The sequence below is a fragment of the Typopeltis vanoorti genome, chromosome 2, assembly GCF_054136105.1.
Source record: "Typopeltis vanoorti isolate ZY-2024b chromosome 2, IOZ_Tvanoo_1.0, whole genome shotgun sequence".
Lineage (NCBI taxonomy): Eukaryota > Metazoa > Arthropoda > Arachnida > Uropygi > Thelyphonidae > Typopeltis > Typopeltis vanoorti.
Genome location: NC_143550.1, coordinates 140,639,850 through 140,659,995, shown reverse-complemented (window position 1 = coordinate 140,659,995; position 20,146 = coordinate 140,639,850). Strand labels below are relative to the sequence as shown.

The 20,146-nt window shown below is 34.8% G+C and overlaps 1 protein-coding gene across 2 annotated transcripts in view; it reads left to right on the top strand.

The window, feature by feature from the left end:
* Nucleotides 1–20,146, top strand: part of mop (tyrosine-protein phosphatase non-receptor type protein myopic) — a 352,485-nt gene that overhangs the window by 74,294 nt on the left and 258,045 nt on the right. For both annotated transcript variants that reach the window (XM_090413257.1, XM_090413258.1), the window contains 2 exons: nt 1,010–1,192; nt 6,357–6,515. In XM_090413257.1, coding sequence (XP_090269383.1) covers nt 1,010–1,192; nt 6,357–6,515 — 342 coding nt within the window. The remainder of the gene's footprint in view (nt 1–1,009; nt 1,193–6,356; nt 6,516–20,146) is intronic.

The window sequence follows — 20,146 nt, the reverse complement described above, 5'->3', positions numbered from 1 at the left end:
CTCCCTCCTTGATTTCAGGGAGACCCTCCTTGTACTTGTGATTTCCCAAATCGCAAATTTTACTCTACATTTTTCCATATTGTAATAATTCATTTTTATTTTCTGGTGTATATCCTCAAAATTCATACTAGATATCACGACAATAACACATTGTTTCCTGACAGTGTACGGCTGTCGGCATTCTTCTTAATTAGTCTATTATGTTTTAAATTTCTGTCTTCTAATGCATTCCTTAAATGAATTAACCAGCCCCTATCTTAATTTTCTTTGGGATCTTTCTTTACTGCCATTTTTGTTTCAAACACTTGTTTTATTAATCTTTCATTACTTGTTTTTGTTTAGTATCTTGAATTAGCTCTACTTACACATCATTAAATCCTTATGTCTGGTTCTTTTCTGAAAATAGAGAAAATATAGTCTGTCTGATCAACTATATTTTATCTTATGTGGTCTTCTGACTGATTATTTTCATCCATATTCAGCTGTCTTCGTTGCATACCAGTCTTACTTATTCTGTTACCTGCTTCAGTATTTAATGTAGAATCTTCACAAAAATTGTTATTAAATAGCAAATGTGTAACCTGTTCTATAATTTCTAGTATTGGACACACCATGCAAAGATTGGACATTGGGCCAGATGACCTCCAATTGGATCTCTATTTTTTTTATAGCCCTATGTGGAGTTCTCTTCCCAGTTATCTAGCTTTGACCATTAAGCATCCCTTACTAAATTTCCTAAATCATAAAAAAAAATTTCTACATTGTGTTATAAGTGTGTGACATGTCCCTTAGCAGTTGTAATAGCCTCATTGAATGCTTGTTTATACTGCATAAAGACTAATATATGCTTGCTTTTCTGCATTTGGACGTAAGTTCTTTTGAGAGATTTTTATCTAAAAAAACTGAATTCATAAAGCTGAATAATTAAACACAAAATATAGTTGTGTGACATTTTAGATTCAATGTAAATATGTTTTGTGAATGTTTTTTTCTCTCTCCCTTTTTAAAGGCTCAGGCACAGGAATGTATTTTAGAGAAATCGATGTTGGATAGTCGAAAATCATCTATAACAGCAAAAGTAGCAGCTCAAGTTGTAGATTATTATAAATGTGCCCTTGCAGTACTTGTCTCAGGAAGTCCTAGTATGGATTCTGGTAGCATTCTCGATATTGTTGGATCTAAAATTTTTAAGGTATGTAAACATATACAACTTACTGATGTTACCATTGTAGTGTTCATTGTGTGTGTGTGTGTAAATTATTAAAAACATTTTAGTAGCATCTAAATTATTAATTTTGAAAAAGCATTTGATTCAATTTCAACATTAGGTATTTTAGAAGTCCTAAAATATTAAGGAATTGCAAAAATTAAGGAATTTTTGCTTTTTTTTTTAATTTATATTGATATATACTTAGTCATATATATAAAAATCCAACTGCATGTATAAAATTGGGAACAAGTGTGAAATTTCCTATAGAAAAGGGAGTTAGACATACAGATGCCATTTCACCTGTGCTATTTCCAGCAGCCCTAGAAGAAAGTTTTAAAAATCTGGAATGGAAAAATAGAGAAATTATGGAAAACAACTGAATTACTTGCGATTTGCTGATGACATTGTACTTTTAGGCACCTCAACAGGACTTCAAGAAATGAATTGAATGTAAAAAGTAAAAAAGAACAGATTAAATATAAATTAAGTAAAATCACAAAAATAATGTATTATACCAGAAAATTGATATAGTCACTTCCTATGTTTACCTGGGGTAAAAAATTGTGGTGGAGGCAGGCTATTAGGAAGAAATTATATGCAGAATTCATATAATTTCCCAAAGGCTGGGTAGCCTTTGGGAAAACTATGAAGTATTCAATGGAGACATCCCAATCTGCCTTAAAAAATATATCTGGCAGTTGTATATACTTCATCGTGATATGAAGTGAAACAGACTGTGATTAAAAAATTGACTGATAAGTTTGAGGACCACCCAGAGGAAAATGGAAAGATCGCTGCTTGGTATTACCATTCAAGATAGAAAGTGCAATACTTGAGTCAGAGCTCAGATCAGGATGAGAGAAAATGTAAAAGCCATTAACAGATCTAAATGGCAGCCAGCAGGTTATACCAAAAAATAGCACTCAAAAATGGATGATATCCCAGAGATGGTAGGAGATATATGTGCAAATACAGTGGGAAGGTGAGATTAAAGTGATAGTTGAAACTCAGTGGAGAGTTTCAACTATCACTGCTGGATGAAAGGCCTTCATCCAGCAGTGGACTGAAAATGGCTAATTATGATGAAATTATTAGGAACATTTTAAAATGCTTTTATTTATTAATTTTTTTAAAATTTTATTTGATTATGTAAAATTTATCTTCCTTTTGTATTTAACCAGTCATTTTATATGTAAAAATAAATCACAGGAAGACTTAAAAATAATCCCTTCTCCCATTATGTTACTTGCACATCCCAATTTGCTCCAGTGGCCTGTTATGGCCAGCTAACTTGGATTTATATATATAAACTTAATTTTGATCGTGATGAGACATTAATTCTATCTCCAGAATCTCCTGTGTGTCTTAGTACATATGTGTTCTGGGTGATTTACCAGAACACATATCAGAAGTTTTCCTTGCATATCTGGAAGGAAATATTACCATCTTTATATGAAACCAGTTAATTCTCCTTCCATACATACATCCAAACCCAACATTCTAGTTGGGTTTGGATCTGGCTTTCTATTTAAAGGATATCATTTCTACTGAGTGTGCTACATGTATAGTAGGTGTAAGTGGGAGCTGTTCATCAGTGAGTCCTTGAAACCTTGAAAATTACTGCACTGCAACATATGCATATGTTGATATTAAAAAAAAGTTTAAAAAATGTAGGCTGATATTAAAAAAAATTAAATACATTTTCATTAGCAGGTTAGTGAATATTTGATTAGATAAAGGAAATATTTCAATGTAACTTGATTTTCAATTTTTGATATTGCCATCATTTTTGCCAGAACTATCACAATGTGTGTAGCATATTTATGGTGTTCAAAGATCTGTATTTAATGATGGTTAAAATTTTAACAAAATTTTTTCAATTTTGTTAAAATTGAAAAAATTAATAGTGATCCTTAATACTAAATTTTATTAGATTCCATCCAGTCAGAGTGTGAACGTATTATCATTTTGTTCATAAAAATTATCTGATTGCAATCAAACCAAAATTGAACCATAGCTATTATTTTTATAAGATGGTAACAATTATTTTAATTAACAACATGCGGTTTCATCCCAATTACATAGGATTTCTTCAGGTGTAAACATGCAAACTAGTAGACAAACAGTAAAGACTAACAAAGGTGACAACTACTATTTATAGGAGACTGATTTTATTTAAAATTATTGTCACCATCTTATTCCATTTTCTGGCTTAAATTCTTACTAACATATTCATGAACTGACAAAGTGTACATACATCTCTCTTTATATATATATATATATATATATATATATATATATATTGTTTTATGAAGAATTAAATTACTAGAACCGAGATTTAAGTAAAAAGGTTTTAATATAAACACAGCTGGTTTCAGCCTGTAACAGCCTTCTTCAGGTGAAATTATAAAAGAAAAAACACTAAACATTGAGGGTTAAAAGACTATGAACAACACAGACAGTCTTTATACATAATTAGCATGAAAACGTTGTAGTTGTATTTGAAGCTGTTCTTTCGTTTGTTGCATTGTTGGGAGAGTGCGTGTTTGCTGCATCACGTGAACGCCAGTACATGATTACAGCTGAATGACTATCTGGGAGGTTGTAGCTTAAGTTGTTATTTAGATGAACAGGATTGAAGATGATTTCTCTAGATTCCACAATTTTTCTCTCTATTTCGTCACTGCAACGGAAGATGTTAGTAGATTTTTCCCAGCAGACTTTGTGACTTTGGTTATCATCAGTAGGATTAGCCGAGAAAAGGATATGACTTGATAATGCACTCGCTCGCTGTCTCTTGTAAGTAATGTCTCTCGTGTTCTTCCATACGCATTTCGACAGATTTGTCTGTCTGCACGAAATAAGGAATATCGCAGTCACATAATATTTTATATACACTAGGGTATTTGAGTTGATGATGACAAGGTTTTGGGTGGCTAATTAAGGAACGGATCTTTGGAGGTGGAGTGAACAAGGTTCTGATATTGTATTTTCTTAGAACTTTTGCTAATTTGTGTGAAACAGAACTTATGTAAGGAATAGATATATTGCCTTTGAATCTATATGTTTCTTCTGAGTGGTGTCTAGGAGGATTAAGAAGGAATTTGTCAATGATTTTCTTGGAATATCCATTAACTTCGAAAGAAGTTTTCAGATGGTTTATTTCTGTAAGCTCTTCTGGTAAACTAAATATATCGATATATAGAAAGCCCACACATACCAACAGATATCTGCACAGTCAGTCTCATCATTTCCCTCCTCATAAGCTTGGAATAATTTCCACCTTGGGACATAGAGCCCGTTCTCTTCTTGATGACCCAAATGAACTGCTTACAGAAATAAACCATCTGAAAACTTCTTTCGAAGTTAATGGATATTCCAAGAAAATCATTGACAAATTCCTTCTTAATCCTCCTAGACATCACTCAGAAGAAACAAATAGATTCAAAGGCAATATATCTATTCCTTACATAAGTACTGTTTCACACAAATTAGCAAAAGTTCTAAGAAAATACAATATCAGAACCTTGTTCACTCCACTTCCAAAGATCCATTCCTTAATTAGCCACCCAAAACCTTGTCATCATCAACTCAAATACCCTAGTGTATATAAAATATTATGTGACTGCGATATTCCTTATTTCGGGCAGACAGACAAATCTGTCGAATTGCATATGGAAGAACACATGAGAGACATTACTTACAAGAGACAGCGAGCGAGTGCATTATCAAGTCATATCCTTTTCTCGGCTAATCCTACTGATGATAACCAAAGTCACAAAGTCTGCTGGGAAAAATCTAACATCTTCCGTTGCAGTGACGAAATAGAGAGAAAAATTGTGGAATCTAGAGAAATCATCTTCAATCCTGTTCATCTAAATAACAACTTAAGCCGCAACCTCCCAGATAGTCATTCAGCTGTAATCATGTACTGGCGTTCACGTGATGCAGCAAACATGCACTCTCCCAACAATGCAACAAACGAAAGAACAGCTTCAAATACAACTAGAACGTTTTCATGCTAATTATGTATAAAGACTGTCTGTGTTATTCATAGTCTTTTAACCCTGAATGTTTAGTGTTTTTTCTTTTATAATGTCACCTGAAGAAGGCTGTTACAGGCCGAAACCAGTGCTGTGTTTATATTAAAACCTTTTTACTTAAATCTCGGTTGTAGTCATTTAATTCTTCATAAAACTATGCATGTTAACCGAGTCAATGATCATTCTGTCATATATATATATATATATATATATATATATATAAATTTTGGAATCCTTTGCCCTTGAATGTGATCCAGTTGAAACCAAAATTTGTGCTGACTTGATAAATTTTGTATGAATTCTTGCATTTGTGAAATACACCAAGCATGTCAGGTATGAAGGAATTAGAAGATCGGGGAGATTGCCTGCAATTTGAGAGTAGCTCACATTATTTTTATTAGTGTTCCATTACTAATATTGCTGTGTTATTCACTTGCTGACTGTTTCAGAAGAAAGTTTACATTTTTGACGATTAAACTTTTCAGTTAAGTAGCTTTTGCTTAATTTTAGCCATACTCCATTTCTCTCTGCTTTTTTTACATAAATGTTTTTTATTATAGAAGCAGGTAAACCATTAAAGAAATGATTTGTCAAAAATTAGATGAACAATGTATATATAACAAATGATCAATGTCTGCAGTTAAATTTAGAGGTGGAAAATGAATTTCATAGGCCAGTGTGAGACCACATATTGGAAGCCTGGAGTGGCTTAAAAAGTTCAATGTTTAGTCTCTAGAGCAGGGTTTCCAGAGTATGTGGAAAAAATAAGTAAAACTACAAAAAATATAAATCAATAAAAATGAAGAAAAAATCTTTGGCTTGCCCAAGAATCATTATGTGGGCTTTTTTTTTTTTTTTTGAAGGTGAGTTAGCCAATCTTGTATTGGGGTAGCTAGGATTTTTCTTCAAGAAACACTGATTTTTCACATAACAGGCAAACTGGCCAGAACACATGCAATAACAGACAAAAATACTGTAGGTATTGTATATATAACAATGAGTCCTCAGATGCCATGAAGGTGTCATATAATAATAATATAAGGAAAAATATTGCTAGTAATGTACATTTAACAGTTATATGTGCACTCGTTTTACTTCCTTAGGGCTGGAAGAAGTTCTTGGAATTTAAAATGGCTTATTACAGTAGCATTTCACACCTTTATATGGGAAACCAAGCAGAAGAACTTCAAAAGATGGGAGAGAGAGTAGCATGGTATCAGTCAGCTCTTGACAAACTCAATGAAGCTATTAAAATAGCCAAGGTATGTGGAATCAGTAATATGAATATTCACTTTATAAGAATAATTTAACCAAATGACGTGTGTCCGTTGGAATAATAATTATTGGGTAAATCATCATCAATTTTCTGATATATAACTCCAATGGGTGTTCAGACTACTATATCAACACTACACTAGTACTTGACAATATTATGACAATATTGGAGTGCTCACAACAACTTTCCTCCAAATCACTATTACTTGTGAGCATTCCAATATTGTCATATTTAACATTTCGTGCTTCTAAGGCACTTCTGACAGAATCCATCTACATCTTGGTCTCCTGTAAGTTTCTTTCCTTCAATCTTGGCATTAAACTCCTGTTTTGCTAACCTTTTTCACCCATTCTATTTAATTGGCCATAACACCTTAGATTAGCTCTCCTGACACAGTCTTGAATGCTAATAATGTCAAGTTCCTTTCTAATATCTTCATTTTTAATATGATTGTGCCATTGGTTCAGATCTATAACTAAAAATGGTTTGAACACTCTTGTATACTGCTAGTTTAGTGTTTTGGCTAATTTCTCTCTTATTCCATATAAATTTATTCGACTGACTCCCAACCATACCAGCTTTGCTTATTCTGTTGTCTATTTCTATTTCCAGATTTAACCTGCATCTTCACTAAAAACTATGCTTAAATAGCTGATATATTTTACTTGTTCTATAAGATCTTCATTCAGAATACAGCTGAGGTTTTCTATGTTACTGCCTATTTTCATAGTTTTGGTCTTTTTTATTGCCGATTTCACGTCAAATTTGTTACTTCTGTTATTCAATTTCGTAAGAGAATCCTGGAAACTTGCACTAGATGTGTTTAGGAGTACAGCATCTACATAAAGCAAAGAGCTAAGTTTGACATCTTCACTTCTAATATCAGGTCCAATACCATTTTCTTCCATAATGTGCATCCCTGTCTTACCCCTAATTTTACATCTTACTGTATTTTATATCAATTTTACATGAAACCATCTTGCTGTATTTCAATTCTAACTGTTGACTGACTACTTAGATATAGACTGTGTATTGCTCTGTGTAATATTCTATTCACTCAATATAAGTGTAGTATTTTGAAAAGGACACCTTGTCATGCCTATTTCAGATCTACAAAACTTAAGTATAGATCCTTGCCATATTCCTGTGATTTCTCAACTATTTGTCTTAACACGTTTGCTGCCACGCTACTTCGGCATAGTCTGTTCCCGCACGCTGAGCAATTTCACTTCTTCAAGGTCAGTACGATAATCTCGTTGCCAGCGGTAAGCATCATACGAGTATACTCGTAGTTGGCTTGTGCATAGCATATACCATCTATGAGAATACACAGTTTTGATACTAGCTCCACAAGCCAAGCATTTTCACTTCTTCAAGGTCAGTACAGTAATCTCGTTGCCGGCGGTAAGCGTTATATGAGTATACTCGTAGCTGGCTTGTGTGCCTGGTTTACCAACTACGAGTATACTCGTAGTTGGCAGTGAACGTGTTAAAGTGAAAATCTGATCTTGACAACCTCTATTTAGCCTGAACCCAGCTTGTTCTTCTCCAAGTTTCTCTCTTCCACAATCTTTCTCAACTTCTTTCAGGTATGCTTGTATAAGTCTGACCTAGAACACAGTATAAAATTCCTCTGTAATTCTCACATTCAGCTTCATTTCCTTTCTTATAGATGGATACTATGAGAGAGAGCTCAACTCCAAGCATTGAAAATTCAACCTTCTGACCAGGTCCTCTGAATTATATAGTGTGGCCACTGCAAAACTTTTATACCTTCATGCTTAAGCATTTCTGGTCAAATATCACCTTCTCCAGCTGTCTTTCCACATTTCAAGTTTTTAATGGCTTTTTCTACCTCAATTATTGAAATATTCTCCTGTTTGCATTTCTGTTGAAAATTTTCTAGTATGGTTCTGTCACTGCTTGTTTCGTTTAAGTCTTTCAAAGTAATTACTCCAGACATCTAAGATATCCTTATCTTCAGTTTTCGTGTCACCATTATCATCTTTGATTCATTTTGCAATATTCTTTCCTATTTCTGAGTTTCTTCAATATCCTTCAGAACATTGTGCCACCTTCTTGATATTTATTTTCCATACTCTTACCATAGTCTTCCAATGACTTTTGTTTAGCTACTTTTACACATAGTTTAGTTCTCTCACATTTTTCTCTGTAGGACACCTGCCAACTTATTTGCTAGGAATTTTTGGTGTGCTTTCTTCTTTTCCAGGACTGCTTCTTTAACTTCTTGTGTCTGCTATGGTGTTCTTATTTTTCTATCTTTGCATGCTACTTCACTACATACCTTCCTGGCTGAATCAATCAATCAATGTCTTCTTCAGAGTTTGCCACTGAGACTCCAAGGTTTGGTTCTTGTTTTTTAATTAGTTTCATTTTTCTTTAATAATATTTGTACAGTCGCAGTCGAATCTACAATTTACCTGTAAAAGCTGTTCAGCTCTAATTCTTTTTAAAACTTTCTTACATTTTGTTCTTTTTTCAATGTGATATCCATTTTTATCCTGTTAAGTAATGGTCACTTCCAATTGCAAATCATCTGTACACTCTGGTATCCTGAACCAGCATGATGATATCACTATCAACAATGACAGTCATTGAGGCTTTTCTTATTTCTTGTGTCTTCTCTCTATGTGAACTTGTGCACATCTTGATGTTAGTAATGACCAGTCCGTGTCCTGAGCAGAAGTTGTAATAATTGTAAATACTTACCATTATTATTAGCTTTGCCCTTTTCTCCATATTTTTCCAAAATGTTCCTATATGAATGGGGGGGGGGGGGGAATTCATTTCTACCAGGAATTTATTTCTATGCATTTTCTAAGTAATTTTAATGAATATTATATATATAACATTTATATTCTCACTTTTGAAAAGATAATATCTGTTGTATACATGATACCTTTGAGAGGAAGATTTGTTAACATTTGATTTCTGGAAAAGAATGACTAAGAAGGACAGTTCTTTAGATAAGAGGCAGTAGTATGAATAAAAAGGTATTGTATAATATATAGTAAAATAGAAGTTAGGTTGTGATTTGATGGGAATTTATTTATTTCTGCTTTTTATTAATAGCTTTTGAAGAGAATAACAGCTGTCAGATCAGTTGTCATTCATATGAATGACTAGACTATCAGCATAATAATATGAAGAAAACAGGCACATACAAAATAGAAAAAATAATGGTTGTTGACTGCAAATTCTGTTGAATTATAAAATTATACTTAAGTTCTCTATTTTAATTATTATTGTCAAGTCTGCTATTTATATACAGTCATACCCCGACTTATGCAAATCCGGAGTTACGCGTTTTTTTATATGTACGTATTCCCGTCCCGCTTCACGCCTCACCACTAGTCGGATGTTTCAGGCACTGGCCGCATTCGCCAGTGTCGCACATGCTGTGAACAAGCACTGACGTGTTTCGCGCGGTCTCCATTCATACACGATTTTTATAGTCTACAAACCTTGCGATTGTTTATTGTTATGGTCGTGATAAAAATTTTATCACATGAAAAATGATAATGTCATCCAAAAGAAGCAAGTCCGATTCTTCTACAGCTAGCAAGAAAAGAAAAACTTTGACTTTGGAAACAAAACTCAACATTATTAAGGATTTTGAAGGCAGAATGAAAATTTGTGAGCTAGCAAAGAAGTACGATCTACAGGAATCCACAGTAAGAACAATCATAAAAGAAAGGTTTACAGATTTTGGAGGACATACATTCTAACAAGGAATGAATTGTTGCCATAAGGCAAGGAATAAAAAAATCATTAGCTTGCTATGAAGAAATTTTGCATAACAAGAAAAAGATATTATGCCGTCAGACGAATCTATTAGATTTTATGAAACCATCGACATCGAAATAACTTTCTTTTTTTTATGTACGAAAAACTACAATTATGATTATATTTCTTAAAAAATATAGGTGTTTTTGTAAACCTTTGGTCCCAATTGTATGTTTGTATATATAAATTACATGCAAAATTATACCCAGGGTTACGCGAATTCGACTTACGCGCTTTTTGTTGGTCTCACCTACCGCGTAACTTCAGTGTTTTACTGTGCAGTGGTACCTTGAGATAAGAGTTTAATTCATTCCATGACCAAGCTCGTAAGTCAAAATACTCTTATCTCAAATCAGTTTTCCCCATTGAAATTAATTAAAATGAGATTAATTCGTACCAGCCCCCAAAAAACCACTCCAAGTTTTTTATATTTATAATGAACAAATATTGTATACAAACAAAATAAAACCAAATACTGTACATACATACATACATACATACATATAAAAGAGAATCTAAAGAAATAAACAGATTTTGGCAGAGCCGATTAGCGTATGGTATTAATTTTTTCTTTCACTTCACTTTTGCTTAACTTAATTTTCTTCTTCACTAGTTTTTTTTCCTTTTTTTGCCATGCTTTCGTCACTTTCATCTGTAGGGTATTTCAATAGAAACCTGTCCAAGGAGCTTTGTTTTTTCCTCCCTTTTAGAATGTTTCTGAAATGTGTTAGGCAAGTGTCATTAAATAGCACTTCTGAATGACCAGTTGCAACTTTTGCAGGGTGTTTCTTTTCAATAAAGTCCAAAACTTTTTCCCACATTGGTAAACATGTGAACTGAACGACGTGCAGAATAGAGTGGTGGTTGTGACGTCACTGAAGCAGGCTCATACAAGGCAAAAAATCGGCCTAGTGACGGCTTGTATCTCAAAAAACTCGGATGTTGGGGCACTCATATCTCAACGTACCACTGTATATGCATATTGTATAATGTGTGGTATTATCTATTAATGTACAGAGCAATAACTGTGCACCTATACAATAGCAAGTGGAATGAATTATTGCTCTGCCCCATAGAGTAGTATAGATCTGGAATTTGTAGATTAAGGATTTACTTATTGTGTGGGAGGGGAGATTTCTGGGTTGATTTCAAGCAGACATCTTTCTTCTGACCATTACCAGTGGAAACGCCAAATGCAGATTTTCTTGGTATTATGTAGTCATTTATATTCTGTTGAGTAAGCAGAAGAGTTTGTTTCAGAATAAAAATAAATAAAACTGGTGAAATGATAAGCAAATAAGAGACAGCTGATGTCCATTTACAAAAACGGCAGAATGAAATAAGTAGAATGGGAACTTGTTTGGGAGGCTTTGTGTCAAAAGCAGTAAGATGGCTTGGAGATATATGTAAAATGCATTTTCAGATATTTTCATAGACTTCCAAAGATGGATAACATTAAGTAGAGGCTTCCATATTAGTACATTGTAATTGCTGCTCAGATGTTTTTATATATTTATTCATCTTTTAATTGTTTGTGTAGGCAAATGTTTATTGCTATTTATATAATTTTTTTTTTTTTGTGTGTGTACTTTGACAATGAAGATAGTTCTTTGTTTGAATTAAATGTGAAAGTTTTTTCTCAATTTAGCATGTGTATGGAATGTATAGTTTGTGGATTTTTGAGTAGTTTGTGACAAAATGAGATGGTGCTAGAATATGTCAGAAATGTGTGCTGATTAGGTAGCTAGGAGAATGTGAAGTGTTCAGTGCAAGTAGAAATTCAAGTAAAGGAGCAAATTAGATAGTTTGGCAGTGATGTGTGCTAGGAGGAATGAAAAAGTTTTAATGCAAGATGCTGATAGCAGTGTGTGAGAGAGAGTATAAGAATGGATTTGAAAGTAACGAAAATGTAGCACTATGTTGGAAGTTTTGAGGAACACCCTAGACATTGCACCGAGCACTAAACATTCACATAAAAGCTGTCATACTTTGCTTTGAACTCATTCACCAACAGGATACTCACAATAGATTTTGGCAATCTATTCCACTTATTTACCACTTTCTAATAAAAAAAAATCTAGTCCTCACATTAACCGCACTCTTCCACAATTTTCAGGGATAATCCCAAGTTCTCTCTCACTAGTCATGTACTGAAACATTTTCTACATATTAGTCCTATAAAATCCTTTACATAACTTGTACATCTCTATCATAATCTGTCCTTTTCCACCCATCAAACAGTTTCTGTAACCCATAAGTTTTCAACTTGTTCCTTATAAGGAGAATTCCAATTGCCACTATCTTGTTAATGGCTTTTTCTATCTCAATTATTGAAATATTCTCCTGTATGCATTTCTGTTGAAAATGTTCAAAGTTAGGCAATTCTGGATCCACTCTATTCCTTCTTACTATTGGGTTGGCAAATAAGTTCGTTCGGTTTTTTTTTTCAGAGTGGAATGAATCGCATTTTATTTAATATATATAATACTAGTCAGTTATATATTGACCCTCTTTATCAATGATCTCTTGCCATCTGTCCACCAACTTCATTATGCCGCGTTCATAAAACTCCTGAGGTTTACTGGCAAAAAACTGATTCAGGTGTCTTTTGACAGCCTCCTCATTAGTGAAGATCTTCACATTCAGAGAATTCTGCAACGATTGGAATAAGTGATGATTGGAAGGAGCCAGGTCCGGTGAATACGGAGGATGCGGCAAAACATCCCAGCTAAGATGTAACAATTTACTCTGGGTTGTTACCGATGTGTGGGGTCTGGCGTTGTCGTGGTGAAAGACAACTTCTTTCCGATTTGCCAATTCAGGACGTTTTGTGCTAATTGCACAGGCCACTCGCATTAACTGTGAGCAATAGACAGTTGAATCAATCGTTCTGCCTGACGGTAACACCTCATAGTGGACAACACCTTGATAATCCCACCACACAGAGAGCATGATCTTCTTTGGGTGCAATCCCGCTTCCGAGGTTTTTTGTGGCAGTTCACTCTTGTGCCCCCATGATCTTTTACATACTACGTTATCATACACAACCCATTTTTCATCTCCTGTAATCATCTGCTTCAAAAATGGGTCGTTTTCTTGGCGACATTGCAGCAAATCACAGATGGATATGCGAGCAGTCATATTGGCCTCAGTTAATTTCTGCGGCACCCAAACATTGAGTTTTGAAACATATCCCAGCTTGTGCAAATGGTTTTCAACGCTTGTATGGGATATGTTCTGTACTACAGCAATCTCCCGCACTGTTTGGGATGGATTTTTGTTGACGATATCCTTCACAACACTCGAATCAACCTTGGTCGGGCGACCGGCTCATCAGTGATGTTGAAATCTCCAAAATGGAATTTGGCATACGCATTCTGTTAAGGCACCATTCCAATATACGCTGCATATTTTTTTATGGTCCTCTGCAGCTCGTTTTTATTTTTTGGAATAAAAAAGCAATATATGTCGGTAATGTACGTTATTTCTTTCCATTTCTAAAAATATGTTACACACACGCAACTGAAGTAGGCCAAAAATTCACTGAAAGGTTATGTGAAATGTCGCCTTTCAACTGTGCAATAGTGTTGTGCCATAGCGCAACAACAGCGACAGGCGAAGAGGCTTAAACTTGTACTAACGCATAAACCGAACAAACTTATTTGCTAACCCAATAAAAAAAACAAGGTTGCAAGATCTATGCACAGTTATAAAGAGGTATAATTATCATCAGTTTCCTTATATGTATGCGCAATTGGTGTTCGGGTTACTATTATAACAGTAGTTAATTAAGTTTACATTATTAATAATCTCATATCAACAGTTTTCCTCCAAATTAGTCTATTATTTGTCAGATCTAAAATGTTGTCATAACTAACATTTTATTCTTTTGAAGCACTTCTGATTGAATCAGTCCACCTTGGTCTTCCTCTGTGTCTTTTTTTTTTGTGCTATCTTGGCATCAAACAACTGTTTTGCCAATCTTTCTTCTACCATTTTGTTTAAGTGACCAATATCACCTTAGATTAGCCCTGCTTACACATTGTTCAACAATGTGTAAGCAATATAATTTTGTTGAATAATGTGTAAGTAGCTTAATAAAAATTCCGGATTCCTTCCCATTGTCTTCATTTTTAATATGGTTCAACCATTGACGCCATCTGTTCACTCCCGTGATCTTTCTAAGAACTCTCAGATCCATAACTTAAAAATTGGTTTGAACATTGTCTTGTATACTGCTAGTTTTAGGGTTTTAGCTTATTTCTTTTTTATTCCATATAAATTGATTCAACTGGCTCCCTACCATACCAACTTTGCTTATTCTGTTGTCTATTTCCAGATTTAACTTGCTATTTTCACTAAAAACTCTTCTCAAATAGCTGAAATATTTTTCATGTTCTATAGGCTATCCATTCAGAATGCAGCTGAAGTTTTCTATGTTCTTGTTCTTGCCTGTTTGCATAGTTGATCTTTTTTATTGCTGATTTTCATGCAAAGTTTGTTACAGCTGTTATGCAGTTTAATTAGAAAATCCTGGAGGCTTGGAGAAAAACTTTGGTTTTCTTTAGTAATATTTATGTTATTCATGAAGTGTTATCTCATGGAATAACATATTGGGAAACACATAAGATTGCAGACTGTTCCAGAGGGCAGCAGTGAAATGGGTTAATGAAGAGAAGACATTTGTTATGTGAGTTTGAAGATAACTGTGAAGGGGTGTTAATTAGCTGCTGTACATGTTTGAATGGATTTGATAGAGAGTAGGGGTATTATTGATGCCATTTCTGATGAACAGTGGCCATAGAAATATAAGACACAAGCAGCAGAAACTGAGTGCTTTTGTTACTCACTGAACTGTATTAGTGGGAAGAGGGGTCATTAATCAATCTGACTGTCCTTTTCTGTACAGAGTACAATATCTTAGGGGCACACCCCAGATGTGAGATCAGCATTTGGTGAACAGATGGATCTGTAATCTTTATAGAGTTGTTTGAAGTTAAAGTAACACCTCGACTGAAAAAAGAAACCCCAATTTTTGGATGCAGAGGAGATGGCAATAGCCTAGTCATGAAGATACTTCATGTGCAAACTTTGTTTGCTTACACTGAGTAAAGGATTAAACAAAAATGTGGTTTCTTGGCATCTTTAATTTGATATATATTTGTAATAAGTTTGTGCGAACAGAGATTTGAGGTTAGTGTTATCCCAAGAAGATAAATCTCATCATTTATCCACTTGGCTTTCTTATGATGCCATGTGATGCATGGATGGAAGTAGTTCCTGTTTTTTTTTTGCTTCAGCACCAGATTGTGTTCTGAACTGCTTAGAGGACAGACAGCATTCACAGTATACTCACTAGTAAGGAAGCTCTTCATGCTATTATTTGCATAAGATTGTTGGTGATAGCAATATCTCAGCTTCTCTACCTGTTTGATCTATATGATAGGAATAATAGCCAGCTGTTGTTGTGAACATTGCAATCTTCAAGGAAGATAATCTCCATACTAGGTAAATTGGATTGAAGAATATTGACATTTAAGGAAAGGAAATCAAAAACTTCAAAATGGTTAGTGGCATTAGGAGAGTGGTTGAGGGAGCAAATGAATTTGTCAGAATGGTGTACAGAGATTTTTCCCCAAAGGCGGTCAAAATCAGTAGAGTCTTGGTTAGGCACCCTTCTTCATGGTATATTGGCTGAGTGATCACGTACCTGCTTTCCAACCACCCCAACAGGCTGTGATTTCAAATCCTGCCATGGACATGTATGTTTGTTATTGTCTTTAGATGGAAGATGAATTTCATCACCCAGTGTCAGACTACTTCCCAGCTTATCGGAGGCCTTGAATTTGCTTGAAAAAGTTCCATGTTTCATCTCTAGAGCAAAGTTTCTGGACCATGTAAGAAATAAAATACAAAATTTATATATATATATATATATAGAAAGTATTTTACCTTGGGTATAATAAATGTTAAAAATACCAAGCAATTTTAAACCTGGTTTTACTCCATTTCCCAAGTAAGCAAACAGACAAACAAGTCAAGTTTGTGCCTGCAAGTGATGCAAGTCTAGCTGATCCTACAGGTAGTGCAAGACCAAGACAACTCGTGGTAAAGGTGGCATAAGCTCCGATCACTAATCTTAATATTTACCCTTAATGCCAAAACACATCTCCAAGAAGGGGATGCATGATGTTTTGTATTAAAGGCAAGAGGCCACTACCCAGACCGGTTTCGACCTTTTTTGAGGTCTCATCAGTGGGAGCTAGGCTAGGAATACCAAGATTTAGTAATGCAGAGCTTATAAGTATTTTACCAGAACAAGTTGTCATAAGGTGTTTTAACCTTATTAAATAAAAATCTCTGGAGGAGATATAAATGTAGAAAGTATTTTACCTTGGGTTTACTTGGGTGTTCTGGTAAAATACTTAAGCTCTGTATTACTAAATCTTGGTATTCCTAGCCTAGCTCCCACTGATGAGACCTCAAAAAAGGTCGAAACCGGTCTGGGTAGTGGCCTCTTGCCTTTAATACAAAACATCATGCATCCCCTTCTTGGAGATGTGTTTTGGCATTAAGGGTAAATATTAAGATTAGTGATCGGAGCTTATGCCACCTTTACCACAAGTTGCCTTGGTCTTGCACTACCTGTAGGATCAGCTAGACTTGCATCACTTGCAGGCGCAAACTTGACTTGTTTGTCTGTTTGCTTACTTGGGAAATGGAGTAAAACCAGGTTTAAAATTGCTTGGTATTTTTAACATATATATATAGAAAAAAATCCTTAGCCCACCTATGGTATAAAATGTACTGTAGTTTTGCAAATGACCTTTTTGGGTTTGAGCAGCATTAAAAAGAAAGAAAAGAACTTAGAGAGTGTGTAATTGGAAAAGCTGAGATGAATATTGCTTAGAGAAGTAGAACTTTGGGTTCCTGTCAGATAAAGTGAGTGATGTTTTGCATACTGGAGATGGAAAGGATTCTGACCTCAAAGATGAACATCATTGAGGTCAGAACATGAGAATATATTTCTGAAGTGCATTTGGAAGGTTCTGTGGAGTTTTCTGTTGACTGCATTGGCCACACACGTTCCCTATGCAGCGATAGAGTTCGGGTTTCTGCACTGGCTGTTAGTAGAATTGTTTTTAATTTTTGCATTAGTATTCCCTTTTTATAGATGATCGCCCACACTTTGTCTCCACTTTTATTTCAGTTGTTGTAGTCTTCTGTCTTGTTCCCACTTCACATAGGTGAGATCTTGAAGGGCTTGTACACATGACAGAGTGGAGGTGCCCTCTGACTTGTCATTTATTCATGGCAGTTATAACCACAAATCTGCTTGTCAGCATATCAAAGATCACTTGGACTAAGTGTGTGAAGTTCTTTCCATCTCCCCATGTATTCATAAGACCAAAGCTGACACCTGACAGTTTTCCTGGTGTCAAATTTGCATTGTTCAGCATGCTTGCAGATGTTGTTTAGTGTCATGTCTGTTTCTTAGTGAAAATTCCATATACAATGGCAACATATTATTTACTTCCTGCCTCAACAGTGCTGAAATGATGAGGCAATGAGGTTTTGGAGTTGTCATTTTAGATGGTAGGCAAGTTAATATTAAGACGTTGATTGTGAATTGCTTCAAGGTTTCTTTATAATGCATTGATTTTATATGAGGCATATATCATCAAGCATGATAAGGCAATGTTCTAGGCTGTCCATGCGATTTATGAGGTTTAGAAACTGTTTAATGGATGGGAGGGGACAAAATAATGGTTGGCGAGGTTGGTCATGATTTCCATGCTTTCAAAGATAAACTTTCTGTTCTAGCTCTCCCTGGTATCAACTAAGTTTCTTGTGACTGTCATCATTCTTACTTCTGACAAACTGGATGCTCAGTAGAAAAGAGAATACAAGAACACTGATCTTATATTAGCGGTAAATCTGAGAAATCAGGCTCGTCACAGCATGGAATAGATATAGACCACAATATCCAAAGGATATTGTAGTCTGTATCACGCTTACATTGATGTTGACATAAATTTGAACATTTGTTTAAAGAAAGCACTGAGGCCTTACTTCACTGTCCAAACTTAAATTGGAACTGCTACCTCTCTCTATCTAAAATATGGGAAAGCCTTATTCTAATCACACATTACTAATTTTTTTTTTTAAACAGCAAATTTCTTTTAAAAATGTTTAACGACTCCTTGATACACAGGTTGGATCAGGGCTGATACATTTAGTGGTATGTATAACATGACAAAATTTCATGCCGGCTGGATCATCGCCTGGTTAAACAAGGTCCCGTTGTTTTTGCCAAGGAACTAGGGCTAACAGCGAAAAGTCAGCTCCTGGAAGAAATCTGAAAACACACCCCAACTCAACATTACCAGAGTTAAAGATCGGTACTATCAACATAAGAAGCCTGAATGGCAAAGAAATGGAGCTAGCCGAGGAATTAGATAAGTACCAGATCGACATAATAGGGGTGACTGAAACAAAAAAGACAAAAACTGGTGTGATCTTTCTGAGGAATAAATACAAAATGTTATATTCAGACAATGACAATCAAGGAAAAGGAGTAGCCATAGTATTCAACACAAAATACAAGGCTAATCTTCTTGAATGGCAGTCAGTCTCAAGTAGAGTAATGTGAAGCAAATATGAGAATGGGGAACTGGACAATGAGACTTATTTGTGCCTATGGTCCCACAGAAGGTTCTACTAAGATAGAAGTGGAGGAATTTTTTGAAGCTTTAGAGAATGCAACTGACACAGTGAAAAAGGAAAAGTTGGTCCTTGTTGCAGATCTAAATAGCAGAGTAGGAAATGATTGTCAGACATACAAAAATATATTGGGAAAATTTGAAGAAAAGAGCAAAGCTAATAATAATGGCAAATATTTGTTGGATTTCTGCTCAGGACATGGACTGGTTATTACTTACACCATGTTCCAACATAAAAATGTACACAAATTCACATGGAGAGAAGAGGCAAGAAATAAGAAAAGTCTCATTGATTATGTTATTGTTAATAGTGATGTTTTCTCCCTTGTGCAGGAGACCAGAGTGTACAGAGGATTTGAAATTGGAAGTGATCACTATTTAGTCTTGAGCAGGATAAAATTGAATTTCATATTGAAAAGAATAACATGTAAGAAAGTTTTAAAGCGAATAAAAGTTGAGCAGCTCTCAGATGTGAACTGTAGACTAAAATACACAAAGATTATTGAAGAAAAAAATGAAAGAGTTTGAGAACAGGAACCAAACTTTAGAGACTCAGTGGCAAGCCTTGAAGAAAACCTTGATTGATTCAGCTAGAGAGGCATGTGGTGAGGTTGTCTGCAAGGATAGAAAAATTAGAACTCCATGGTGGACACAGGAAGTTAAAGATGCAGTGAAGGAAAAGAAGAAAGGATATCAAAAGTTCCTGGCAAATAAGTCAGCTTGTGCTCTTAGAGAATACAGAGACAACTGTAAGAAAGCTAAACACTGTGTAAAAGTAGCTAAACAAAAGTCATGGGAGGACTTTGGCAAGAACATACAAAATAAATATCAAGAAGGTGGCAAAATATTTTGGAGGTTATTGAAGAAGCTTAGAAATGGAGGAAAGAGTAACTGTAAAAGGAGTTAGAGATAATAAAAGTGACATGAAAACGGGAGAAAAAGATATCCTTGAAGGGTGGAGTAATTACTTCGAGAAATTGCTAAATGAAACAAACAGTGATAGTACAGTGGTAAAAAACACTCAACAGCATATAGTCAGGAATACATATTTATACTTGAAGTAGAAAAAGCCATCAAAGGCTTGAAA